At 54.3% G+C, this 26,604-nt stretch overlaps 3 protein-coding genes across 5 annotated transcripts; all 3 read right to left on the bottom strand.

The window, feature by feature from the left end:
- On the bottom strand, positions 1–8,798 carry CHEK1 (checkpoint kinase 1). The gene is made up of 12 exons (XM_064634606.1): positions 8,638–8,798; positions 7,681–7,904; positions 7,532–7,596; positions 7,239–7,308; positions 6,228–6,416; positions 3,663–3,767; positions 3,300–3,395; positions 3,120–3,228; positions 2,738–2,915; positions 702–833; positions 510–611; positions 1–251 (listed from the first exon to the last, which is right to left on the bottom strand). Exons 1-12 carry the CDS (start codon positions 8,700–8,702, stop codon positions 156–158), a joined length of 1,431 nt encoding a protein of 476 aa, XP_064490676.1. The 5' UTR covers positions 8,703–8,798; the 3' UTR covers positions 1–155.
- Positions 8,799–8,995: 197 nt separating this feature from the next.
- Positions 8,996–17,600, bottom strand: STT3A (STT3 oligosaccharyltransferase complex catalytic subunit A). 2 transcript variants are annotated; one of them, XM_064634601.1, is made up of 19 exons: positions 17,517–17,600; positions 16,365–16,449; positions 16,115–16,241; positions 15,795–15,855; positions 15,190–15,311; positions 14,857–15,002; positions 14,525–14,615; positions 13,764–13,870; positions 13,213–13,377; positions 12,494–12,674; positions 11,882–12,037; positions 11,660–11,751; positions 10,941–11,096; positions 10,646–10,834; positions 10,451–10,567; positions 10,269–10,371; positions 9,655–9,843; positions 9,423–9,538; positions 8,996–9,331 (listed from the first exon to the last, which is right to left on the bottom strand). In XM_064634601.1, the coding sequence occupies exons 3-19, from the start codon at positions 16,200–16,202 to the stop codon at positions 9,293–9,295; spliced, it is 2,118 nt and encodes a 705-aa protein (XP_064490671.1). In that variant the 5' UTR covers positions 16,203–16,241; positions 16,365–16,449; positions 17,517–17,600; the 3' UTR covers positions 8,996–9,292. The 2 variants fall into 2 exon arrangements, with proteins under 2 accessions (XP_064490671.1, XP_064490673.1); XM_064634603.1 differs by lacking the exon at positions 16,365–16,449 and having other exon boundaries at positions 17,515–17,589.
- Positions 17,601–17,970: 370 nt separating this feature from the next.
- EI24 (EI24 autophagy associated transmembrane protein) lies at positions 17,971–25,352 on the bottom strand. Of its 2 annotated transcripts, none has more exons than XM_064634604.1 (11): positions 25,268–25,352; positions 24,478–24,625; positions 22,737–22,882; positions 21,530–21,590; positions 20,855–20,921; positions 20,353–20,477; positions 20,036–20,155; positions 19,815–19,926; positions 18,958–19,069; positions 18,790–18,864; positions 17,971–18,682 (listed from the first exon to the last, which is right to left on the bottom strand). In XM_064634604.1, exons 2-11 carry the CDS (start codon positions 24,517–24,519, stop codon positions 18,520–18,522), a joined length of 1,023 nt encoding a protein of 340 aa, XP_064490674.1. In that variant the 5' UTR covers positions 24,520–24,625; positions 25,268–25,352; the 3' UTR covers positions 17,971–18,519. The 2 variants fall into 2 exon arrangements, with proteins under 2 accessions (XP_064490674.1, XP_064490675.1); XM_064634605.1 differs by lacking the exon at positions 25,268–25,352 and adding an exon at positions 25,116–25,138.
- Positions 25,353–26,604: the final 1,252 nt, after the last annotated feature.

Below are 26,604 nucleotides of genomic sequence, written 5' to 3'. Positions count from 1 at the left end.
TCCCTGTCCCCCCGGGCTTTATTGAACCTTCAAAATCTAAAATACGTGGCTGGGCACCTTCATGGCGTTTGGGTGCTGCCGCTGAAGCCCAGCCAGGAAGAAGAGGAGGAGGAGGAGGAGGAGGAAGAGGAGGAGGAGGTGTCAGGAAGAGGGGCTCAGGTGCCAGGCAGCCAGACTTTCTGGGTGCTGACAATGTCGCTGAGCTTGGCCTTGATCTTCAGGAAATGCCTCTTGAACTCCAGGCCATCGCCCTGTGCAGGGAGAATTGGGGGGGTTACATCCCCCTGCACCCACCTGCCTGGGACTCCATCCCCCTGAGCCCATCCTGCACCCCCCTGAATGTTTCTCCATCCCCTCACACCCACCTTCCATGGTCTTCCACCCACCCTGCAAGGTCCTGCACCCACTTTACAAGGCCCTTCATCCCCTTGCACCCACCCTGCACACCCTTGCCCGACCCCACCAAGCACCCACCACCGAGTGCCCACCCTGACCCCCCCCCAGCTCACCTTGGAGAGGCGAAAGTCCACCAAAATCTTGCTCTCCATCTCCACCAGGTTCACCTTGAAGATGAGTTTGTTGTTCCTCCTGTCCGTGGTCGAGATGGTGACCTGCAAAAGGGAGGGGTGCCCTGAGTTACCTGCCGATGCAACGGCACGGGGGGGTGTCCCACCCCCTGATTTCGGCCCCCTGGTGCCCACCTGGTTGGTGCAGCTCATCTTGCAGCCGTAGCTCATCTTCTCACACACCTCCTTCAGCGCCCGGTACGAGCCGTCGGCGTCCAGCTTGGTGAAGAACCGCGTCATCCGCTTCACCAGCCGCTGCCACGGGCTCTGCGGCCCCCAAAACACATCCCCCCGAAACGTTATAAATCCCGCCAGAGAGGCTGGGAACCCCACCAAGCTCCAGCCGCAGCTCGGATAAAAATCCCGGCTTTCGGCAGGGAAACGGTGGGAAGCTGCACCCCCTGATGGCAGCGCCGGCAGCTGCATCCCAAAGCCACATCTAAACAGGGCAAAGTTCGTCCCTGATACCCTAAATACGGCAAAAATGCTCCTTAATGTCACATCCATGATTCAAAGTGGCACCCCAACAGTATAAACAGTGCAACGATGGACCCCCCATATCATAAACTGGACACAGAGCTGCCCCCAAATGCTGCAGTTGTACCCTGGTATTGCAAAGTTGCGTTTTGCTACTCAAAATGCTGCAAAATTGCACCTCAAAAGCCACAAAGTTGTCCCCCGAGATGACAAACCTGGCCCAGCTGCACTCCAGTATTGCCAAGCTGCTCCCTGACACCGTAGGTCAGATGCAAAGCTGCTCCCCAAACACCACAGAGCAGCCCCCAAACCCTGCAAAGTGCATCCTGATACCATAAATGATGCACATTTGCACCCCAAATATTGGCAAGCAGCACCCCAAGATGACAAACCTCACGCAGCTGCTGCCCAACACTGCAAAGTTGCTCTGTGATATTGTATATACAGTGAAGTTGCTCTTTCATGTAACATCTATGATGCAAAGTTGCACCCCACAGTGCAACGTTGGACCCCAGTGTTGTAAATCAGATGGGAAGCTGCCCCCCAAGCCCCTGGCAAAGTGGCATCCTGGTACTAAAAGTATTGCAAATTTGCACCCCAAATCCTGCCAACTTGCACCCTGAGATGGTAAATATTGAACAGCCACAGCCCCAGCATTGCCAAGTTGCTCCCTGATATTATAAATATGACAAAGTTGCTTCTTAATCTTACAAATTTAAGGCAAAGTTGCACCCCAATGGTATAAATGGTGCAAGGCTGGACCCCAATGTTGTAAATCAGATGCAAAACTGCACCCCAAATCCTGCAAACTTGCACCCTGAGGTAATAAATAACACAAAGTCACATCCCAGATATTGCCAAGCTGCTCCCTGATATTCCATATCAGGCAAAGCTGCTCCCAAACATCAGAGAGCAGCCCCCAAACATTGCAAAGTGCATCCTGATACCATAAATGATGCACATTTGCACCCCAAATATTGAGAGGCATCACCCCAAGATGACAAACCTTGCCCAGCTGCATCCCAAACATTGCCAAGTTGCTCCCTGATATTCCATATGGTCCTCAATGTCAAACATAAACCACAAAGTTGCACCCCAGTATTGTACACAGAGCAATGTTGGACCCCAGTGTTGCAAATCAGACATGAAGCTGTCCCCCAAATTCTGCAGAGCTGCACCCCAAGATGACAAACCTCGCCCAACCACATCCCAAACAGTGCCACGTTGCTTCCTGAGATTACAGTTGCTCCCTAATGTCACATATACAAAGTTGCACCCCAATTTACACACAGTGCAGTGTTGGACCCTGATGTTGTAAATCAGACATGGAGCTGCCCCCAGACCCCCCAAATTCCTGGCAAAGTGGTTTCCTGGTACTAAAAATACTGAAAACTGTGTCCCAGATCCTGTGAACTCGCACTCTGAAGTGATAAATACCACAAAGTCGTGTCCCAAACATTGCCAGGCTGCTCCCTGATATTCCATATCAGGCAAAGCTGCTCCCAAACACCACAGAGCAGCCCCCAACCACTGCAAAGGGCATCCTGCCACCCCTGAGGGTGCGGAGCTGCGCCCCAAACACCGTGAGGCAACATCCCGAGAGGATACACCTCGCCCAGCCGCATCCCAAAAACACTGTGAGGCAGCACCCCGATATTCCAGGCGGTTCCAGGTGCCCCCCTGCAGCCCCTGACCTGGGAGGAGCCGGGTGTGCCCAGGAGTTGGCTGTTGACCAGCATGTGCTCGGGGCAGGCGGGCTGTGAGAAGCTGATGCCCTGCACCAGCTGGTCGATGCTCCCCGCTCCGCTCTCCCAGGGCATCCCGCCCGTGCCCGGCTCCGGCTGCGACGTGGAGTACCTCGCCTTGTCCTCGCTGCAAGGCAAGGGCAGGGACACGGGGATTAGGGATGCTGCAGAGAGCCCAGTGTGGGGATTGCACGGGGTTTTGCAGGGTTTGGGGTGGTCGCAGGGGTCGTGTGAGGGGTTTCCACCCAGCCACCTCCTGGGGAAAACGCCGGGAAAGCCCTGTGGGGCACAAGGAATTGCAAACCCTGTGTGTAGGGAAGTGGAGGCTCACCCTAGAGCGGCCTTCACCGGGGAAAAGTCCATACTGGATCGGATGTGCTTGGAGAAGCCGCCGGGGGAGTCGGTGACCCCTCCCGAGGAGAGCCGGGCCCGCTTGACATCTGCAAAGGGACAGGACACCCAGTGACCCTCAAATCCCGGGGAACGAGCGCGTTCCCTGGCGGCCCCTTACCCTTCTTGAGGGGTCTGCTGTACCACCGGTCCTTCTGGATGTCGGGAATGGTGATCCTCGCCGAGGGGCTCTCCGTCAGGATCTTGTGCAGCAGTGCTGGGGGAGACGAGGGGGTGGAATGGAGACGAGGGGGTGGAATGGAGACGAGGGGGTGGAATGGAGACGAGGGGGTGGAATGGAGACGAGGGGGTGGAATGGAGACGAGGGGGTGGAATGGAGACGAGGGGGTGGAATGGAGACGAGGGGGTGGAATGGAGACGAGGGGGTGGAATGGAGACGGGGGGGGTGGAATGCAACGCGGTGTGTGCACGTGTGTACACACACACACATGGATACACGGGTTGGGTGCTGCCGTGTGTTTACCCAAGGGGGCCGAATCGATCTTCTTCCAAGGTGGGAGGTAGGTTTTCCTGTCCTTCCAGTCGCTGTATTCCTGGCAGCTGTCGCTGGGCTGGTCCCAGGGCAGCTCTGTTGGGGGATCCCACTGCTGTCGCCCCGCGGTGCCACGAGCCCCGGGCACACACGTGGCACTGCAGCACTCGGTGTGCCAGGTGTGTGCCAGGTGTGTGCCAGGTGTCCCTGCCCCGGGCCAGGTGCTGATCCCGTGTGCTCCCCATGCATTCCAAACCCCCCCATGCACCCCGCATGCTCCCCATGCATCCCATGCTTCCCCATGCATTCCAATCCTCTCCCACGCATCCCATACCTCCCCCATGCATCCCATGCTTCCCCATGCATTCCAATCCTCCCCCACGCACTCCATATCTCCCTATGCATCCTGTGTGCTCCCCATGCATTCCATACCCCTCTATGCATCCCACACCTCCCCACGCATCCCATACCTCCCTATACATCCCATACCTCATACCTCCCTATGCATCCCATGTACCACCCACGCATCCCATAACTCCCTGTGCATCCCTTGTACGACCCATATGTTCCATACCTCCTATATATTCCAGACGTCCCTATGCATCCCATGTACTCTGCATGCATTCCAAACCTCCCCATGCATTCCATAGCTCCCTATGCATTCCATAGCTCCCATACCTCCCTATGCATCCAATGTACTTCCCATGCATCCCATACCTCCCCATGCATCCCATATACTCTGCATGCATTCCAAACTTCCCCCATGCATTCCATACTCCCCTACGCATTCCATGCCTCCCCAACACATCCCATACCTCCCTATGCATCCCAGGTACTCCACATGCATTCCAAACCTCCCACACACATTCCATATCTCCCTATGCATTCTATACCTCCCCATGCATCTTGTACCTTCCTCTGCATGCCATGTACTCCCTATGCATCCCATAACTCCCTATGCACCCCTTGTACTACCCATATGTTCCATACCTCCCCCATATGTTCCATACACCCCTATGCATTCCATACCTCCCCATGCATCCCACACCTCCCTATGCATCCCATGTACTCCCCATGCATCCCACACCTCCCTATGCATCCCATGTACTCCCCATGCATCCCATACCTCCCCTGTGCGTGTCACACCCCCCCCCCTTACACATCCCATACATTCCCCTTTGGCATCCTTGTTTGCCTTCCATACATCCCCACAGACACTCCATACATCCCCCTCCCCGCATTTCATGTCTCCCTTATGGATCCCACACCTTCCCGCTCTGTGTTTCACACATCCCTACCCCCGTGCATTCCATGTATCCACCCCATGTCATACGTGCTCCTGCCCCATCCCACACACCCCCTGGTGCACTTCATACACCTCCCCTCACGCATTCCATACGTGCACCCCCTACACATTCCATACACACATCCTCATGCATTCCACACATACACCCCTCTGCATTCCACATGTGCATCCTTCTTCACTCCATATACTTCCCCTGCACATTCCATACCTCCATCCCCTCTGCATTCCATACATGCACCCCTCATGCATTCCGTATAAACCCCTCCATCTCCTGCATCACCAAATGCCCTTTGACCCCTCCCCTGCATTCCACACATCCCTAGAGGCATCCCTGTATTCCCACCTCCTGCCAGCATGATGTGTCCCCCGTGGATTCCATACATCCCTGTATTCCCATCTCCAGCCAGCACCTCCTCATCTCCATCCAGCACCGTGTCATGCATTCCATACATCCCTGTATCCCACCTCCATCCAGCACCATGTATCCCCATGTGCATTCCATACATCCCTGTATCCCACCTCCAGCCAGCATCAAATGTCCCCCCTATACATCCCATACATCCCTGCATCCCATCTCCTTCCAGCACCATGTCATGCATTCCATACATCCCTGTATCCCATCTCCATCCAGCACCATGTCATGCATTCCATACATCCCTGTATTCCCATCTCCAGCCAGCACCATGTGTCCCCCCTATACATTCCATACATCCCTGTATTCCCACCTCCAGCCAGTACCACATGTCCCCCTATACATCCCATACATCCCTGCATCCCAGCTTCATCCAGCACCATGTCATGCATTCCATACATCCCTGTATTCCCATCTCCAGCCAGCACCATGTGTCCCCCCTATACAATCCATACATCCCTGTATTCCCATCTCCAGCCAGCACCATGTGTCCCTCCCATACATCCCATACATCCTGGCATCCCAGCTTCATCCAGCATCATGTCATGCATTCCATACATCCCTGTATTCCTGTCTCCATCCAGCACCACGTGTCCCCATGTGCATTCCATACATCCCTGTATCCCACCTCCTGCCAGCACCACGTGTCCCCCCTATACATTCCATACATCCCTGTATTCCCATCTCCAGCCAGCACAACATATCATCCCCTGTGCATTCTATACATCCCTGTATTCCCATCTCCATCCAGCACCACGTGTCCCCCCATACATCCCTGTATTCCCACCTCCCGCCAGCACATCACCCCCTGTGCCTTCCATCCATCCCTGTCTCCCACCTCCAGCCAGCATGGCTGTCAGCACGACGCCACAGGCCCAGACATCCACGGGCTCCGCTCGGAATTCCGGGCGCCGCAGCAGCTCCGGGGCCACGTAGGGGAGTGTCCCACACATCTTGTTCAGGAGCCGCTCCCGCCCGTTGTGCCGGAACACCGTGGCCAGGCCGAAGTCCGAGATCTTCAGGTTGTCTGAAGCCCAAATTAAAAAAATGTAAATTCAAAATCCAAAAATTTAAATACAAAAATTCAAATCAAAAATTCAAATTGAAACCCCGAAACTTAAATTGATTCAAAACACAAATTAAACTCTAAATTAGTAGAAAATGTAAATAAAAGTTATAATTATAAATTCAAGTTAAATGTTTAAATTAAAAGTACAAATAAAAATCTTAATTAGAAATTAAACGCTGGTTAAAAATAAAGAATTGAAATTAAAAGTTGAAATGAAAGACTTGAATTAAAATTAAAAATGCAACTAAAAATGAAAAAAATTAATTAGACATTCAGATTAAAAATTCTGATTTAAAACTCGAATTAAAAATAAAAGTTTATATCAAAAAATCAAACTGAAAATTCAAATTTAAATTCAAATAAAAATTTAAACTACAAGCTCAGATTAGAACACGAATTCAAACTAAATATTCAAATTAGGATTTAAAAGTTCAACTTAAAATTTAAATTAAAATGCAAGTAAAATATAAATCAAAAATCCAGATTAAAGTGCAAATTCAAATTAAGAGTTTAAATTAGGAAACAAACTTAAATATTAATATATTAAAGCATTAAAAATATTAAAAAACATCAAATTAAAAAGTCGTGATAAAATTTAAATTAATACTAAAGCTGAAGCCCTAAATTAAAAATTCAAACGGAAAAAATTAAGCGTTCAAATTAAAAAATTAAAACGTTTAATTGAAATTAAACATTCAAATAAAAATAAATTTAAAAATTAAAAGATGAAAACTCAAGGGGGGTCAGAGAGGGGGGTGTGTGTGTGTGTGTGTCCCACACCTCGGTCATCCAGCAGCAGGTTCTCCGGCTTCAGGTCGCGGTGGGTGATGCCGATGCTGTGCAGGTACACCTGGGGATGGAGGGGAGGTCAGTGCCGGGCGGGAATCCCGGGAAGGGTCAGTCCGGGCGGGAATCCCGGGAAGGGTCAGTCCGGGCGGGAATCCCGGGAAGGGTCAGTGACGGGCGGGAATCCCGGGAAGGGTCAGTGCCGGGCGGGAATCCCGGGAAGGGTCAGTGTCCGGCGGGAATCCCCCCCGGCATCCCCACCACCAGCGGCCCCGGCCACCCCTCACCACGCCGGCGATCAGCTGCTGGAAGAACCGCTGCGCCTCCGGCTCCGGCATCCCGACATCTGGCTCTGCGCGTGGGGAACGAGAAGGGCAAACTCAAGAGCAAATCCTTTGGGATTTACAGTTCCAGGCCCCCGGCCCCCCGTGCGCACCGATGCGGTCGAAGAGCTCCCCGCCGCGGCAGTACTCCAGGAACAGGTACTGCGTGGCCCCTTCCCGCCGGTGCCCGTAGAAGCGCACGACGTTCTCGTGGCTCAGCATCTTGTTGATGCAGATTTCCTTCTTGATGTTCTCCGGGCACTCGGCCGCGCGCTTCATGTCCACGATCTTCACGGCCACGGCCTCCTCCGTGCGGCGGTTCACGGCCAGCTGCACCCTGGGGCGGGCAGGGAACGGGCAGGGAATGGCAGGGAATGCTGCCACTAGGGACAGGCAGGGAATGGGCAAGGAATATTGCCACTGGGGACAGGGAGTGGGCATGGAACGGGCAGGGAATGCTGTCACTAGAGACAAGCAGAGAGTAACGAGCAGGCAGGGAATGGGCAAGGAATATTGCCGCTGAGGACAGGGAGTGGGCAGGGAATGCTGAAACTAGAGACAGGCAGAGAGCAGGTAGGGAACGGGCAAGGAATATTGCCACCGAGGACAGGGAATGGGCAGGGAATGGGCAGGGAATGCTGCCACTAGAGACAGGCAGAGAGTAACGAGCAGGCAGGGAATGGGCAAGGAATACTGCCACTGGTAACAGGGAGTGGGCAAGGAACAGGCAGGGAGTGCAGGAGGAGGCAGGGGCAGGGTGTGTGAGGGGCACGCTCCGGGTGTGCGATGGGATGCAGTGGGCAACCAGAGGACACGTAAGGGGCTCACGGTGGGCACGCACAGGGCAAGCAATGGCACACAAGGTGCACACAAAAGCCAAACAGTGGGCACACACAGAGCATGTGATGCCCAAGCAAGCAGCGGGCATCCAGTGGGCACAGAGCCAGGCGGGGACCAGCAGCGGGTGTGCAAGCGGCACACGGGGTGGGGGGGCGAGCAAGGGGCAGGGAAGGGGCGGACCCGGCCGGCAGCGACCCCGACCCGCCCTCCCCGGGCCCCGCCGCACTCACTCCCCGTAGGCGCCTTCGCCCAGCGTCTGCACCAGGTCCCAGTCCTCCACGAAGGGCACGGCCATGCCCAGCCGCGGCCCCGGCCCCGCTCCGGGCCCGCGATCCCACCCCCGCTCCCGGCCCCGCTCCGGCCACGCCGCCTTTTCCCGCCAGAGCCGCGCGCCCCGCCCCGCCCTGCGCGCGCAATGCCCCGGCCACGCCCTCAGCCCGACCACACCCTCACTTTAAAGCCCGTCCCCCCGTGACCAGGTCGCGACACCTCTCCCGCCCCACCAGCCCAATCGATTAAAAGCGTCCAAACAGCCCCAAAGTCCCTCTGGCAGAACTCAGGGATAAAACCCCACCAAAATCGCCACTCTTTTTTTTTTTTTTAATTGTTTTTGTTTTCTTTATTCATCCTCTTTGCGACTCCCGGTCGATCAGCCCCGGGGTCAGAGCCGCAGCTCCCGATTCGGCAGCGGCCCTGTGTGTATATAAAAGTCACTCCCGGCGGGACAGGACGGGGCAGGGGGGCCCTCCCGCCGCTGCCTGCGCTTACAAACGGTACAAAACAACCCCGGAACAGCCCCCCCTCAGACCCCACAAACCCCCCAATCTCTGCTGCACAGGCCAAGGCTGGGTCAGTGCGTGTCCGGCGCGGCCGCCCCCGGCTCCTCTACGTCCTCGACAACCCGCGGTTGTCCAAATCTTTCACCTGGGCAGGGAAAAAAAAAAGCCTCGTTAGGTGGAACTCCATGGTTTTTTCTCCCAAACTAGGGGGCTCTGGGCTCGTCCTGGGGCCGTACCTTGTATATTCGGACCAGCCAGTGCTCTGTGGTGTAGGCCTCCTCCAGCACGTCCAGCTCAAAGTCCTTGTTGCCGATTTCGGCGTTCCTCACCCGGTCGTAGCCTGGCGGTCGCTCTGGGAGAGGGCAAAGGACAGGCAGCGCTGCCACACCGTGCCCTGGAGATGTCAGGGCGTGGTGGAGCGCCCCAAAAGTGGTGTCAGCCCCACAGGGGGTGGTTCTGGGGACTCACTGGCCTCGGTGTAGACCTGGCCGAAGCGGTAGTAGCACATCTTGTACATGAGGCAGTTGAGCAGCACCGGGGAGCCCTCGCGGTCGACACGGAACTCCCCGGTGGGGGTGTAGTAGTCGTGCTCCTTGATGTGGCGCCCCGTGTCTGTGCTGCCCCCAATCCGCACCATCCACAGGAACTTGTTGATGTCTGGAAGGTGGATAGCAGAGAGTTGGGGGGCAGAGAGTGAGGGGTTGAGTTGGGGTAAAAAAATGAGTTGAGTTGCCAAGAGCAATGGTTTGAGTTGAGCTGGGGCCAGGAGCAATGAGTTGAGTTGGGGGGCAAAGAACAAGGACTGGAGTTGACTTGGGTGGACAAGAGCAAGGGGCTGAGTTGGGGTGAAAGCACAAAGAGTTGACTTCAGGCAAAAGAATAAGGAGTCAAGCTGAGCTAGAGGGGTCAGGAGTGAGTAGACAGATTAATTTGGGTGGCCAAGAGCAAGAAGTTGAGTTGAGGGAGAGTTAAGAAGGTACGTGCAGGCCCAGAGGAGCATTCTGGCACTATTTCCACTCCACAGCCCCGGCTGGCACCAGCACCCCAGGATGGGTCTGACCCAGCTCAGAGAGGGATCTTACCGTCAGATGAGTAGCCGGTGAGGCCACCAAAGATGACCAGCACGTAGCTGACATCCAGCTCTCTCATGATCTCATAGGCTTTCTCCTCTGTCGATGCCATGGCCTGGGGCAAACACAGCGTCAGCCACAACGTGTGGTGCCCAGAAAGGCCAGGCAAGGCAGCGGGCGAGGGAAGGACCCACCTGGCCGACGCGGGAGATGTGCGTGTTGTTCCAGGTGTTGTTATCCACCAGGATGGTCCGGTTGGCCATGGCGGTGATCTGGTACCCGTAGTCCCACCAGGACATCACCTTTGCATCCTACACCCAAAACCAGGCCGTGCTGTCAGTGCCTCAGTGGGAAATATCGGGTCCCCAACACCCCAACCCCCCCCGTACCTCCGGCGTGTTGTGCCGCAGCCAGTAATAGGCTTCTCTGAAGTCATCGAAGATGATCCTGCTGCCGTCCCCACCGCGGGCGGAGAGCACGATGGAGGGGGAGGAATAGGCCTCGCTGGTCACCCAGGTGGAGTGGAAGGTGTAAGTGATCAGGAAGAATGCCATGACCAGGATCATGCCGCTGGCAACCTGCGGGAGCAGCCCGGGGTCTCAGCACTGGAGGGACGAGGCCATCAGCCTCCCGCGCTCGGCCTCGCCAGGACCAGGCGTCCTCCTGAGCCGGCCCGGCACGCACCTCGTTTTTGATGGGGTAGGTGGAGTCTTGCTGCTTTTTGCTCTTCTTGTCCGGCCGGCTGATATCCAGGTTCTTCATGTAGGTGGACAACACCTGGGAGACCCCGATGCCAGACAGGATGCACATCACGGGGGCCAGCACCAGCATGAGACGCACCTACGGCAACACCAGAACTGTCGGAGAAGGAATCCAGGCAGAGATGCGAGAGAAGAGGGAATCTGATGCCATTCCTAATCCAGCACCTCAAATTCTGTGGATAAATTGGGGCTGATTTTTGTAATGGGGAGCTGCCACAATCTCAGACACTCAAAATGGGCCAACGTGCCAACATGACTCCAATCACTAATCTTAGGTGGAGGCAAGGATTAGTAAATGCCTCCATACCACAACTCAACCACATTTAGGGCTTGGGGCGCCAGAAGAAGAATGGAAATGGGTTCATTGGTAGCCATTTGTCAGCAGTCCCTGCTTGGAAACCCAGAGAATTTGGTTGGGTTTTCAGCTCAGCTTGAGGGCACAAGGAACAGCAATCAGTGGGTGGCACTGGACTCAGGGAAGTAACACCCAAACCAGTGAGTTTTGCAACCTCACTGCACAGAGGGGCAAAAAGCCAATATTAAAGGAAGGGAGAAGAACCCTCAGAGGGAAAGAATCATCCTTAAGTTCAGAAATATAAATTAAATCAGCTCTGTTAGAAGCCAGGAGGCCACAGCCCTCACCATGACAGCTGAGAAGTACATGCTGGTCACGCCGTACATGATGATGAAGATCCGGGCGTCCGAGAGGTTGCTGAAGCAGTAATAGAGACCAACTGTGTGGGGGAGAGACACAGGTCAGCTCAGAAATGACATAAAACCAGGCACACAGCACTCCCCCCAGGCTCAGCACCCCAGGAGAGGCAGGACAAACCTCTGGTGAATAACTCAGGGGTGGTGACTCACCCGGGAACATGAACACCAGGAGCTGCAGGTCAAAGTAGTAGGAGGACCAGGTGGTGGGCTGGTGCTCGGAGACGGAGGCGATGATGGGGATGTTGTTCTTGGCGTAGGAAGGGTCCAGCAGGGAGTAGAAACGCCCCGTCCACGGGGAGATCTTCCCTAGGAAAGAGGAGAAAACAAATCCTCTTTCGATCCAGCAGAGAGTTACCGGCAATGCCAACACACGCTTTCTCAGGGAAGCACGTGAGGCTGAATGAGCAACCCCAGACCTTGTTCAACATCTCTATTACTCAAACCTGCCATTTTAGAAAGGAAATAAAAGGCAATTTTACCCTAAAAACCCCTCCTCTCCACCCAACCTCTGTTTTGGGCATCTCTTTGCTAACACAGAGTGAGGTTCAGTATCTGCAGCACCAGCCCAGTGTCTCTGCCCCTCAGATCCTGCAGCTGCTGCTTAAATATTCCCTGCTAACGCACAAATTGGGGCAGGTCCCTTCGAAGGGGCTCACAGGCACTGACACCACAGCAACACAGAGTTAGGACGGACAAATTCCATGGCCTTGGAAGCAAGGAAAGGGGGTACAACACTTTCAGTATGGCCACGATCTTGGCTACCTGTGAGCATCAGCACGGCCCCGATGCTGAGGAGGACGAAGCCAACCAGGGAAATGACACTCCTGAAGAGGATTTCGAACTGCTGGGGGTTCAGCTTGCTCCGGAGGTAGTCCACGAAGGCATGGATCTGGCACAAGCCGAAGACTCCGAGAGCAGCCATGTGCTCCGAGGAGAGGACGGGCTGGGAGCGGGGCAGGGCAGGGTCAGACACAGAGCAGAACAAGAGCCCTGTCGCACCCGTTATCGGCTTTTTTCACAAATCACTTCTTGGCACAATCGCTGCCAAAGTCACAGGAAAATGTTCAGATGTTCCCTCCCTCTGATTGGCACAGCTGGCACGAGTCCCTTTCCCACATCTGCTTTGATTCTGATAAGAATCCACATGGAAAGTTAACTGGATTCTCTTGGAAACATGAGCCAGGCAGGCACATTTCCTGCCACACCAAGACGCACAATGGCACCAGTGTTGCCTTCATCAAAACCAAAGATATTTTTATGGCAGGCAAGCAGTGCCATGAAGGTTATCAGCAGCTTTGAAAGTCATCCAGCACCTCTGAAAGCTCATTTTGCCAAAGGTGGCAAGGAATCAGCATCATGGAAGCTGGAATAAGGAGCCAGCACCCACTTACAACTGCAAAGCAAGAAGGGAAACAAGGTGGCAACACACTGCTGTTCTGTTGCAACCCATCCCCAAGTGTGCAAATCTTCCTGGTGCCCACCTGGAAGCCAACAAAGGAGATCTGCATGGAGAGGATGGTTCCCAGGCAGTAGACTGTGCAATAGGCTACGTAGATCCTGTGGGAGAAGCGCCCGGTCAGCATCAGCACCAGCACGTGCAGGGGGATGAGGTTGATCAGGAAGACGTAGCCACCCCATGAGGAGACCTGTGAGACACAAACCAGACAGACCCACAAGTTCCAGGACTGAACAGCTGCAGAGGTGAAATGTGGCAGGTTTGGTTTTCCTGGGATCACAGGCAGGATTTTCACCCAATGGCAATGCCAGCTGGGATCTGCTCTAAGGGCATCCTTGACATCTCAGGTGCCACAAACATGGACTTTTTAACATTACTAATAAAACCTTACAAAAAACCCACTAGTTTGGGAAGTGGAAACGAATAAAGCAAGTACCCACTCCATTTCCATCTCCATGGAGGTTCCAGCTCCCTGGACACACAGCCATAGGAATGGCACACTGTGGATTCCCATCTCCATAAGCAGAGGGACCTTGGAGTTGGGATCACTCTGGCACGGGGAGAGGGGGCACTCACCATGTAGAAATAGGCCAGGGCACACATGGCTGCCCAGTAGATGGAGCCAGTTTTGACAGCCTTGATCCACATGTAGTAGGTCAAGAGCATGCAGAATATGGCAATACCTGCAGGAGGACCAGAAGGGTTTAATGTCACCCCTGGGGCACAGCAGAGCACTCAATCCATGAAAAATATACATATAAGTGCTTTTGATGCTCCATCAGAAAGTGGAAGAGCACCTTGTGCAAAGAGAAACCTGGGAGAAGCGTTTCATCTCCAATTTCTAGACTGAAGCACTGAGGGGTTTGTGTCTCACTGCAAGTAACAGCTCAGGTGGCTTCTTCCAGGCACACCAGCTGGAAGAACTCCTTACACAGCCCCCAAAAGCCCAGCTACTGGAAAGGAACCTGGATCCTCCTCTGCCCCAGACATTGACAGTGAGAATCCTGTCTTTGACAGTCACTCCCAGAATGGAGATAAAAGCATGGGAGAACCATGCAGTAGCTCCAGTCCCAGGAGGAGTCTGTGGAGGTGGCAAAACCCTTTCTGATTGGCAAACAAGGATACTGGAAACAGGGTACATCCACTGCCAGAGTTGGGAAACACTCCCTCTTCTTCCCTGCATGGGCAAGAAACACCTCAGATCTCTGATCAGTCGGGTTCGTACGGCACAAACCTGGCAGGGCTCCCTGGGCCTCTATCGTGCCCTGCAGCACTTTTATGACCATTTTCCATTTCCCAGCAGTCCTTAAATGTTTCCCTGGGGGTCACAAGCTCACCTTCGTTATCGTAGGAGCCGGCGACGGATCGAGAGATGTACCCGGGCACCACCGCGATCATGGCGGCAGCGAGGAGCCCTGCCCCTGCATCCTGGGAGAAACACAGCCAGGGGGAAAACATCGGGGTTTAGGGGCTTTATCACTCAAAGGAATAAAATCTGAGTGTGGAATCGAAGTTTTGAAAAGACCTCCCACTTCCCAGGAGGTGAGGGTTTTGAGGAGTGTGGTGGTCACCTCCAAGACTCCAACCCAGCTGCTCTTCTATAAAGCAAAGAGCCCCTGCTCCTCGGGAAAGCCCCAGCCTGGGAGGGGCACCCCGGTGGTCCCCGTACCTTGAGCTCTTTGGTGAGGTGGTAAGTCACGATGGTGGTGAAGGAGGAGAAGAGGGGGGCCAGGAACACGCAGACGTTGCGGATGTCGATGGTGATGTGGAAGAAGTGCAGCACGTGGTAGATCGCTGCTGACGTGATCATCAGACCTGCAGCACGGACACACCTTCCTCAGGGCACTCCACAGCCTGGCCAGGAGGGAGCTGCTGCCCAGGACGCATCCCCGAGCTCCCCTCTGTCCCAGCTGGCACTCAGGGACGTGCTCCATGGGCACTCCCCACCCCTCTCCCGATTTTCCCTCGTGCCAGGTGTGTTTTGGCTCGGCAGAAGCTTCACCTGGGTAAATGGTGCCCCCGATGATCCTGCCCAGGGGGTACCACGCTCGGTCATCAAACCAGTTGTGGAATTTGTAGAAGCCCTCCTCGGCCAGGAAGCGGGTGGTGCGGTAGTTGAAGTACCTGTAGGGGTAATGAGGCGCTGTGAGGGCTCATCCCACGCGCCCCACACGGAGGGAGCCAGCCCAATTTCCCTCAACTGCCCCCAAACCTTGGCTGCAAAGGCTCCTCCCTCCTCCCATGGGGGTTAAAAGTGGGTTTGCAAAGGTAATAGTCTCCCTTGGGACTGATTTAATCAGCGACAAGCCTGGGACACAGACGCAGGCTGTCCCAGGAGCCCTCTCTCCTGCTGCACCCAGGCAGGGAATAACCCCATTCCAGCAGAAAAGCAATGGCAGGCCATTCCTGGACCCAGGCTGCAGGAAGAGCCCTGGGTACTGAGTGAATTTTGGGTGTGGAAAAGGAAAACCAAGCTGCACTGAAACCTGCCTTCCAAATCCCACATCCTCCATGGGGATTAACTGAGCCTGGCACACACCACCCTAATTCCACATGCTCCAGGAGAGGAAACACCCAACAAGCCCCCAGGAACTGAGAAAAACTTACGGGTCAAATTCATGGATGACACTTTCAAATCTTAGGACGGAAAAGAGCCTTGTGGAGAAAGCTGCAAACACAGAGAAGGGGCAGAGTGAACACACAGAGCTCCCCGAGCTCAGCTGTCCTGCTTCTTTGCTGGATAAAAAGAATATCTGTATTAAATTGGTCAATGGGAAGGTAAAGAAAGAGGCAGTTTTCAAAGGAAAAGGCACAGAAGGATTATGGCATGGTTTTAAGGCAGGTGAGAACTTCACAGCCTGAATGAGAAGAGAAGAAGGAGCAGAGTCAGCTCCACCCCAGGGTCATCCCTGAGGACACAGACTTACAGAGCACAGCTGCCATGGACAGGATGAGGAGCTTGAGCAGCGTGTCCTGCTTCTCGTAGGAGAGCCGGAGAAACCCCAGCTTGGTCATTTTTCACATCCAAGGCAGAGCCTGAGGATCCTGGAATACCTGGACACCAACAGGAACAACTCAGACCCCTGAAGGCTTCATGAACTCTGATCTTAACCCCCCACTCCTGCCCACCCTTCAGCCCTGCCAGGTGCTTGTGCCTCCCTCCCCTCCCGCCCTCACCTGAGCAGTCACCCCAAGTCTTGGCTGGTTTTCCTCCCTTCACAGAGCCCAGAACTTCTCCGGGGCAGAGGATGCACCTGTTTCTCTGTGTGCAGAACAAAACCCCCATGTAAGCTTTGAGCAAAGCCTCTGCCTCCCCCCTGGCTGCTCTCTGAAGTTTAGCCACCACCTGCAAGTGATGCACAAAAAATATAACCCATGGAGAATGCAAGAAATCGGTGCTTTTTCTCACGTGCAGCAAGTACAAACAGCTCCTGGTTGCTCCCACTTTGAATTATTTGTTAAATATGTAGATGTATTAGTGGTTTATTAATGCAGACAAGGAGAGTAAAAATCAGCTTTGCTCACACTAGACAACGTGGCTGTTTAATTCAACCTCCCTGGGTGGAGCAAAAGCCAGAGAAATCCTGGGGTCAGACACCAAGGAAGTGAAACTGTGACTAGAGAATAACGGCTTTAACACCTTTCTGCTCTTGAAAACACTCAGATTTCTTTAAAGTCCTGCTTTAGTCCAATCAATGAGGAAAACCCCTCCCGCTGCCCTGGGCAGGCTCAGTCCCAGGTAAGTAAATCCCCAGTTCAGGGTCTATGAGCTACAACACAGTTGGGATGGGCTAAGATTTTAAAAAAAAAAAAAAAAAAAAAAAAATCAAACAGACTGCGCCTGAAGGAAACCTTCCCGTGCCCTGGAAGTGCTTCTCACGGGCACACGCTGGGCACTGGTGCAGGACCAACCCCGTGCGGTGGATATTTCCTGGATGCCCCGCGGCAATGAAGCAGCTGATAACGGCGGGGGGCAGGTACCTCTGGCTCTGCCCCGGGGGGCCGGTCACCACCAGAGCTCCGGGTGACACAGAGCACCCCCCGCACACCCCTCGACCCCCGGCAAGGCTCCAGCCCCTCACAACCACCGCCATCCCTCCCCACGCGCGAGGGGCTCACCCCACGGCGCCACCCACCCCAAAACCCAGGGCCCCACAGAGCTGGGTACCCCAGAACCCGTCATCCCCCTCAGAGCCAGACACGCCTCACCCCAGAGCTGCCTCTTCCCGCGCGCCCGGGCTCTCCGCACAGCCCAGGCGCCCAACAGCGCACAGCCCGCACAGCCCGCACCGCCCGGCCCTGCGCCCCCCGCGCCCCCCTCACTCACACCCTCAGCCCGTCCCGGCCGGTCCCTCAGGGCGGCCCCTCCGCCCGCTCCATCCGCGCCGCGCAGCCGCCCTGCCCTCACCGCCGCCACCGCCAGCCCCGCCCGCGCCCGCTCCCCATTGGGCCCCGCACACGCCACTCCAGAGCCGCCCGCCCTCATTGGCTGAGGCGCCGCGCACTCAGCCGAGGGGCGGGGCTCCCCGCGCACGGCGCTTCCCGATTGGCGGAGCGCGAGGCGGGCGGAGCCGCCGGGGAACGAGCCGTGACGTGTCCGTCCGGGCTTGGGGCGCGTCACGTGGGCGGAAGCGGAAGCAGGTCGGCCCCGCCACGTGGGCGGTGCCACGTGGGCGGCGCTCGGGGGAAGCCCCGGGGGCACCGACGGCGTGAACCCCCCTGGCCCAAGGGTACCCTCCTCGCCCGCATTAAACACAGGGTCAGGCGCGGGACGGCTGAGAACTCGTGGTTTCTCCGTTTTAATGTTTCAGTGTGAAAATACTAGAGAAAAGTTGATAAACCGGCCCAAAATATCCAAAGGGGTGTTTTGAACGTCATCACCGGTTCCTTCCCCGACCCGACAGAAACGGTACATGCACGGGGAGGGGGGGGGACGACACACTGTGCTCGACGGCAGCGGGGACTCCCAAAAATACCCGCCCCCCCCCCCGCGACCTGAGTTTGGGCACATGGAGGGAGCGGGAAGGGGGACGAGGGGCAGCGGGGACACGGGGAGACACAACGGCAGAACGGGGCGTGGGGGGGGGTCCGCCCCACTGGCCCGGGGGCGGGGACATGGCACGGGAAAGGCGTACAAAAGAGTCGCTATAAAACAAGCGCAGGGCACGACCCGGCCCCTGCAAACTCACAAAGGTGTTAAAAACCCAGATTTCTGCCCCCACAGCCCCGAGACGCAGAACCGACAGCGACGCCTCATCAGGCTGGGTCCTGCCTGTCCCTGGGGGCGCAGAGAGGCCCGTGGTGTCCCCCCTCCCCGGGGGGTGGTGGCGGCTCAGTGCCCCGGAGCAGCCGCGTGTTTGGCGGGGGAGGGCGAGGAGGAGGAGGAGGAAGGAGAGGAGGAAGCACCACTCAGGGCGGACTGAAGGTAAACGGTCTTGTGAAAGAGTCTGTTGCTGAGGAAAACCACCAAGGAGAAGAGGCGGAGCTGGAAGTGGCTGCAAGGGAAGAGAGTCCATGAGCTCCCGATGCCGGGAACGCCCCCCTGGGGTTTTGGGAGTGGTGCTGGAGGGGGGCAGCGGGGCTGGGAGGGGCGGATACTCACTAGGTTTTGCCGGGGGTCCTGGCTTCGTTGGCGCTGATGATGAAGAGAGGGAAAAGGATGGAAAAGAGGCAACCACTGAAAGGGAAAAATATAATAACATAAAATGTGAAGCACTCGGTGGGTCTGGTGGGTGCCAGAGGAGGAGGAGGGACCAGAGTTCCTTCCCACCTGATGATGTAGGAGGACTGCATGGCCGTGAGGAACGCCAGTGGTAACCCGAAGCCAAAGTAGTAGGGCCAGTTCCTCTCGATGTTTGACAACCGTTGGTGCATTTCGATTCCTGCCAAGGGGAAAACCCCGTAGGAATGGACCCACAGGTAGGAGAGACCCTCACTACAGAACCACAGAACCAACTGGGCTGGAAAAGAGCTCCAAAATCAAGACCAATCTGTGACCAACCCCCCCCATCTTGTCCCCCAGCCCAGAGCACCGAGTGCCACGTCCAGTCATTTCTTGGACACCTCCAGGGGTGGGGACTCCACCACCTCCCTGGGCAGCCCCTTCCAATGCCTGACAACCCTTTCCAGGAAAAAAATTCTTCCTGATGTCCAACCTGACCCTCCCCTGGCACAGCTTAATGCCATTTCCCCTTGTCCTGTTCCCTGGGAGCAAAGCCCAACCTGCCCTGGCTCCCCCCTCCTGTCAGAGAGTTGCAGAGAAGGTCCCCCATGAGCCTCCTTTCCTCCAGGCTGAGCCCCCCTCAGCTGCTCCTTATCAGACTTGTGCTCTAGACCCTTCCTCAGCTGTGTTCTCATCTCTGGACACGCTCCAGCCCCTCAATGTCTCTCTTGCAGCGAGGACACAGCACTCAAGATGTCTCAGCAGTGCCCAGCACTGCCCTGGTCCTGTGGCCACACTATGGCTGGGACAGGCCAGGTGCCATTGGCCTTCTTGGCCACCTGAGCACACTGCTGGCTCATGTTTACCCTTCATTCCATATAAAAACTGATGGAAAATCAGCCTCTGATGCCAGAATTGGACACTCCTTGAGTAGGGAAACCCTCAGTCCAGGTAAAGCCCCTCACCTTTGTTAAACCAGCGGTACTCAAAGCAGTAGAGTGAGTAGAGCAGCGACATGTGGAGGAGGCTGATCAGCTGCCCGACGAGGTCGATGGGGAACAGGCTCACGATCATTCCCTGGGATGGAAAAGGAGCAGGGGACTGAGGGACGCTCAGGATTTGGGGGGAACCACCACAGGGGGCCACTGGGGGTGGAGCACAGTGGTTCCTTGGTGTCTCCTCCCACCTGGATGAGGAAAAGCGCCTGCAGCAGGAGGTTGAACAGCATGTCTGCGATGATCTTGCTGACGCTGGGGAAGGGGTGAGGCTTCCTGCCCGACACCTCGAACGCCAGGTCCGCGATGTCCTGCCAGAGAGGGGGACTTGAGGAAAGGGAGCTCAAGAGGAACTTCAGGGAAATTAAACCTGGGATGACGTTATTGAGCTGCTTTTGCCCGCCCAAGAGTGCATTTTGGGGAGGGGGGTTTCATCTCGTGCCCCCACACCACCCAGCGAGGAAACTCCCCATTTGCTCAAGGCAGGGCCCAGGTTCCTGTCACGTACCTGGAACCAGATGGCATTGACAACCTTACTGAGCACAAAGAGGGGCAGGACCCAGAGAGCGCTGAAAATGGAGGTGAGGATGAACTCCAGCCAGGACCAGACATCGCCGTGTAAGGACGGGTCACCTTTGGGAGAGAGACAGGGACACAATGAGGAACTGGTGTAGGAGCCTCCAAAAGCTCCCTGGCACAGCCTCCAGGGAATTTCTCCTGACTGCAGTGCTTTAAATGTCTCTAAAAGCACATTTTCACCCAATTGCTTTTTTATTTAATTGCAAAAATACACCGACAAATGTGTTTTGAGTGGTAAAACCCCCGGGCTGGATCCCCAACACACAGAGGCTGTCAAGCGGATCCGTGGCTGGATTGTTCTACTGAACAATTAATGATGGCATGGGTTGGTACAGGGAGGAGGGGGAACAGCTCAGTGGGTGTTGGGACACCCAAAACTCATCCCTGGGTTGCTCAGCACCCCAGAACACCTGGAGGGGAAAGGCACCCACCGATGATCTGCGCCGTGACCGACTGAAGGACGGGGATGAACACTCGGTAGAACAAGAAGAGACTCAGCTGCAGGGAAAAACAAACAACAAGGGTTCTCAGTGAGGCTCTGCACGGTCATTTCTGTGCTCCTGTGGCCATGGAGCCGAAGGCAGATGTGCCTCTCCTCCCCCAGTGATTCATAAACACAGAGGAACAAGGATCTCTGCTTAAATACAGCCACAATCTACAGCTGAGCACTTGAACATTTCCATGCCCATCCCTTGTACTCTGCCCCAGTGCAATGGGAGAACGAAGCCAGTGATTTATGAGGCTGCAAAGTGTCGTCTCCATTAGGATCAGCCTCATGACACAGCCATGGGAAGGTCAGAGCCAAGGAAACGTCTTTAGGACATCAATATCCACTTGGTAAAGCAGTATCCCAGGCTGCAGCAGAGCAGGAGTTGAATATTTTGGTGGAGAGTTGGAAAAGCAGCTCATGGGTTCATTACTGGGTCTCCTGAGCAAGCCTATGGCCCTATATCCCCGAGTGAATCCCTTAAAATACAGCATTGGGATGGGAATCCAGCAATTCCTGCTGCTACACCAACAGCTCTCAGCATGAGGGCTGGAGCAGGACATGGGTTTTCACAGGGTTTTAAAATAAAACACATAAACAATAAGAAGTCTCCACGTACCCAGAAGACACCTCCGTTCCAGGCACAACACTGAAATATCCGGCTCACTATCCGGGGTTCACTGCACGAGAGAGACCTGTTAATGTCCCAGCACCTGGACAAAGCCTCTGCCCCACACTTGGGACACCTTGGAAATGTCCCCAAGAACCAGCTCCACCACAGTGGTGCACCTGATTTTATCCAAACAGGGGAATCCCAGAAGGAATCCCCACGCAGACTCACACCAGCTCTCTACAAGATTTACACCAGGGAGACGCTTTCAGCCTTTATTAACTCCCACAATCTGCACTGAAATGGAAGAAAAGCAAAGCTTTCTTCCAGATTTTTAAGAATTTATTGGAGATCTCAGGCATCATTCTCCTTAAACTCTTGCCGCAATAAAATTAGGGAGTTTTGGGTGTTTTTTGGTCTCAGCAGAGTCTGTTTCAGCTCAGGGTGGTTTTGGTGTCACTATCTGGACACACAAGAGCAGCTCTGTGAGACTCTGCAGCACTTTCCCAGTCAGCTCCTGCTACACAAGGGACTTTGTTACAATGAAAACCAGCAAAATTTAGCTGTTTAGTGCCCCTAAAATTTATATTATTCCTCAGGGGCAGCCCAAGTGTGAAGCCCTAGGGAGGACTGGGATCCAGGGAGACTTTTCTTTCCCCTTTCAGCCAGCCTACCACCCAGCTGGGCAGAAAAACTGGGAAGTGTCTCAGACGTTCCCAAAACCACCATGTGAGGTGCCAGCCCAGTGTAATCAGGGCAGCACAGACACATCCCAGCGCAGTCTGGGAGTCAGACATGGGAACAGATGCTCTTTGCTCCCACGTGGAGATAATTCTGGCATTTCCAGAGCCACTGAGATTCTGCAGCTCCACACGCCGCAGGCCTGGGGAAAAGAGATGGATCTGAGCTGCTGCTTCTTCCCTGATCCCATGACTACCAGAAAAAACAATGGATCTGAGGCAGGACGAGGATTCAGGAGGAAAAGAAACCCATAAATCCATGTTCTTTCAGCGTGCACAGCTCCACACCTTCCACTGGCAATTCAAGCTAATTATGAAACATAAAAGGTCCGACTTCTTATCTCACAGCTCCAGCTCCAGCTCCATTATGCAGTGGAAAAAGGAAGTTTCACGCCACCTTTTTCCCATTTATTGGCTCTGGCTACCAGAGGAGAAGGGAATGACCCCATTTCTGACTTGCTGGGCCCTGTACTCACTTCTCTTGCTTCTTCTCTTCCATGTGAAACCTCCGCTGGGCCAGGGCGCTGTTGGCTCTCCTGCGCCTCTGCTCTTCCCTTTTCTGCTGGATCCGGGCGTCCAGCTTGGAGATGGTGCAGATGCCCCAGATGGAGTCCTTAATTCCCTGCAGCACAAGGAGAGAGGAGGAATGGGATGTGCCATCAGAGCCCTCCTGGTTCCATGGCTGGCCCAGCTCCCTGGCTAAGCAGCACCCGGCTCAGCCGGAGCCAAGGCCTGGAGCAGCAACACCACCTCTTTCCATGGCCTGGTGACCTAAATCACTGCTCATTCCAGCATCTCCAGGAGCAGCAGTTATTCTTCTGTAAAGGTGTGATTTCTCTTCCAATCTGCACTATTTATAACCCTGGCAGAAGCCCTGTCTGGCAGGAGGACCCTCATCCCCTGCCAGCACTTTGAGGCCAATAAAGTGGAATTACACAAATATTTGGGATGTGCAAAGTCTGACTGCACGTATGGGTTTGATGCTCATTCCTTCACAAATAAAAGCATCTCTCCTCGCCCCAGAAACATCCTCCCACCAGCCACATCACTGCAAACCTGTTACTAGGAGTGTGCCCAGAAGTTTTGCTTTACTCCACGTTGGGAAGATGGTGTGGGAGCACCAGGAAAGGACACAGCTCTTCCCACCACAGGTGTCTGATCAAACCCAGCGAGTTTCCCAACACAAGTCACTTCTGGACACGAGCTGGTGCTCAGTGTCACAGCCCAGTTTTTAAGGCTGTATTTACCCCTGGATGATGGAAGGCAGGGTGGGAGCAGCGAGTTCACACAGACCTTATTGCTGGGACAGAGCTGCCATGGTCATGGTAATAATATATTATTAATATATAATATCATATATATTATATTATATGTTATTAATATATAATGGTTATAATATATTGTTAATTTATTATTAATATATAATATATATTTCTAATATATAATATATATTATATATAATTATAATGCATTACATATTACATAATAGTATCACTAATAATACTTTTTGTATATTAAATATAGTCAACTGTAATATTAACAGAATGTATACATTAACATATATCAATAGAGAGTATTTATATATTATAAATGTAAAGTATATATGAAATGTATAGTATGTTACATATATTATATATTTTACGTGTATCATACATTTCATTTGTATCCTATATTTTATATGTATCATATATTTTGTATAATTATACATTTCATTTATATCCTATATTTTATATGTATCATGTATTTTGTATATACTATACATTTTATCTATATTCTATTTTATATATTCTATATTTCATCTATATCATATATTGTGTATATATTATGCATTTTATTTATATTCTATTTTATTTATATTATATTTTATATATATTCTAGATTTAATATATATGTTTCATACAGTATGCATTTTGTTTATAATAATATATTATTAAATACAGCCATAATATATATATAATATTTATATACTTCATGTATATTTTATATTTTATATGTATTATACACTTCATATGTATTATATATTTTAATAATGAAAATTAGTATGATAACAACAACATATTATACACTAATTTGTGCCCAAGGGAAACCTGTCAGAGATTCAGCAGCAACAGACACACCAAACAATGGTGTTAAAATACACCTGGAGCCCCTTTTCCTTCAGTTCCCGGGCGCCCTGGGAAGGAAGGTGCTCCCGACGGGACGGGCCCCGGAGCTCACCCTGACGAGGTCATGAAGGAAGGTTCTCACGCTGTCGGCCATCTCGACTCCAGCATCACCTCTGCTTCCCAAACTATCAACTACAGGGAGAGGGGGAGAGCCGGGCCCAGGCCTCTCTCATCCTGGAGAGACGGGAAACAGGTGGAGCCTGCGGGGAGCGAACACAGCGGGAATTACAGCTTAAATCGAACCCCGGTGACCTCTCACAGCATTCCCGGCCCTCCGACCCTCCTCCGAAGGGCCTGGGAGCGGATCCGTCCCGCTCGTTCCACAGGGTCTGCGGAACAGCTCTTGGAAAGCACCACGGAAATAAAGACAAGGGAATCGAGGGAAAACACTCGTGCTCTCCCACCAGGACTCAACCCTCTCACCGCTCCCCGGCAGGAGCTCCCGGCGGCTCCGGAGCCACAAGCCCCGGCACGTCGGTGGTGCCGCCGCAGCGCAGGGCACGAACAATTAAAAATAATTATTAAAAAAAGGGGATTGTTTGGGTTATTCCGAGTCAAACCCCGGCGGGGCCTGAGCTGCGGGGCCAGAACCGCCCCGCAGGTTTCCTAAGGAGTTGCTCACAGGCAGGACCCCCTCCCGCCCACCGGGGGTCCGTGTGACCCCAGAATGCGGGCGGGGGCACATTTTACCTCAGGGCTGTTCCCAGTGTCCCCATGTGTGTGTGTGGGGTGGGAGGTCCCAGATTCCCTCCGGGCCGGTTTCCCCAGGGCTGCCGCGCGGTCCCCGAGGTGTCCCCACGTGTGTCCCCCCCGGCGGTGCCCCCCGGTCCCCCCGCACTCACCGGGGCCGGGCCGGGGGCGGACGGGCGGCACGGGCCCGGCTCACACGGCCCGGCCGCGCCCACCGCGCATGCGCCGCGCACGGGCACTGCCGCGGCCCCGCCCTCTGTCTCAAGCCCCGCCCCCTATCGGTAACCACGCCCCCTGCCGCAAGGCACGCCCCACCGCCAGTGGCCACGCCTCTTTGGTGGCAGCGGCGCCTTCCCCGGTACTGCGCGTGCGCCTGTTCGCGCGCTACCACATTGCCCCTCCACCCATGCTGCGCATGCGCGCTGCGGCCGCCCCGCCGCCAGAGGGCGCCACGTACGCGAGGAGGGGGAACTGGGAGAGCTGATTGGATACTGGGAATAGTGGGGGATAATGGGAATAGTGGGGGATAATGGGGATAACTGGGGATGGGGGATACTGGGAATAGTGGGGGATAATGGGAATAGTGGGGGATAATGGGGATAACTGGGGATGGGGGATACTGGGAATAGTGGGGATAATGGGAATAGTGGGGGATAATGGGGATAACTGGGGATGGGGGATACTGGGAATAGTGGGGATAATGGGGATAACTGGGGATGGGGGATACTGGGAATAGTGGGGATAATGGGGATAACTGGGGATGGGGGATACTGGGAATAGTGGGGGATAATGGGGATAACTGGGGATGGGGGATACTGGGAATAGTGGGGGATAATGGGGATAACTGGGGATGGGGGATACTGGGAATAGTGGGGATAATGGGAATAGTGGGGGATAATGGGGATAACTGGGGATGGGGGATACTGGGAATAGTGGGGGATAATGGGAATAGTGGGGGATAATGGGGATAACTGGGGATGGGGGATACTGGGAATAGTGGGGATAATGGGAATAGTGGGGGATAATGGGGATAACTGGGGATGGGGGATACTGGGAATAGTGGGGATAATGGGGATAACTGGGGATGGGGGATACTGGGAATAGTGGGGATAATGGGGATAACTGGGGATGGGGGATACTGGGAATAGTGGGGGATAATGGGGATAACTGGGGATGGGGGATACTGGGAATAGTGGGGGATAATGGGGATAACTGGGGATGGGGGATACTGGGAATAGTGGGGGATAATGGGGATAACTGGGGATGGGGGATACTGGGAATAGTGGGGGATAATGGGGATAACTGGGGATGGGGGATACTGGGAATAGTGGGGGATAATGGGGATAACTGGGGATGGGGGATACTGGGGGAATAATGGGGATACTGGGGATAACTGGGAGGCTAATGGGGATAACTGAGGCTGAGGAATACTGGGAATGGTGGGGGATAATGGGGATAGTGGGGGGATAACAGGGATAACTGGGTCTGG

The sequence above is a fragment of the Pseudopipra pipra genome, chromosome 23, assembly GCF_036250125.1.
Source record: "Pseudopipra pipra isolate bDixPip1 chromosome 23, bDixPip1.hap1, whole genome shotgun sequence".
Taxonomy (NCBI): domain Eukaryota; kingdom Metazoa; phylum Chordata; class Aves; order Passeriformes; family Pipridae; genus Pseudopipra; species Pseudopipra pipra.
This window is presented reverse-complemented; position numbering and strand designations above follow the sequence as displayed.

What these genes read in the sequence shown, in the direction of transcription:
- STT3A (XM_064634601.1), bottom strand. Translation starts at nt 16,202, where the DNA reads ATGACCAAGCTGGGGTTTCTCCGGCTCTCCTACGAGAAGCAGGACACG. An exon ending in CACCGGCTACTCATCTGACG is followed by an intron (nt 9,844 to 10,268) that starts GTAAGATCCCTC and finishes TCCACCTTCCAG; the next exon opens with ACATCAACAAGTTCCTGTGG. An exon ending in CCAGGTCTACACCGAGGCCA is followed by an intron (nt 9,539 to 9,654) that starts GTGAGTCCCCAG and finishes GCCCTCTCCCAG; the next exon opens with AGCGACCGCCAGGCTACGAC.
- EI24 (XM_064634604.1), bottom strand. Translation starts at nt 24,519, where the DNA reads ATGGCCGACAGCGTGAGAACCTTCCTTCATGACCTCGTCAGG. An exon ending in TCAATGCCATCTGGTTCCAG is followed by an intron (nt 20,156 to 20,352) that starts GTACGTGACAGG and finishes CCTCTCTGGCAG; the next exon opens with GACATCGCGGACCTGGCGTT. An exon ending in AGGCGCTTTTCCTCATCCAG is followed by an intron (nt 19,927 to 20,035) that starts GTGGGAGGAGAC and finishes TTTCCATCCCAG; the next exon opens with GGAATGATCGTGAGCCTGTT.
- CHEK1 (XM_064634606.1), bottom strand. Translation starts at nt 8,702, where the DNA reads ATGGCCGTGCCCTTCGTGGAGGACTGGGACCTGGTGCAGACGCTGGGC. An exon ending in GGAGCTCTTCGACCGCATCG is followed by an intron (nt 7,597 to 7,680) that starts GTGCGCACGGGG and finishes CCCCACGCGCAG; the next exon opens with AGCCAGATGTCGGGATGCCG. An exon ending in TGGACTTTCGCCTCTCCAAG is followed by an intron (nt 252 to 509) that starts GTGAGCTGGGGG and finishes CTCCCTGCACAG; the next exon opens with GGCGATGGCCTGGAGTTCAA.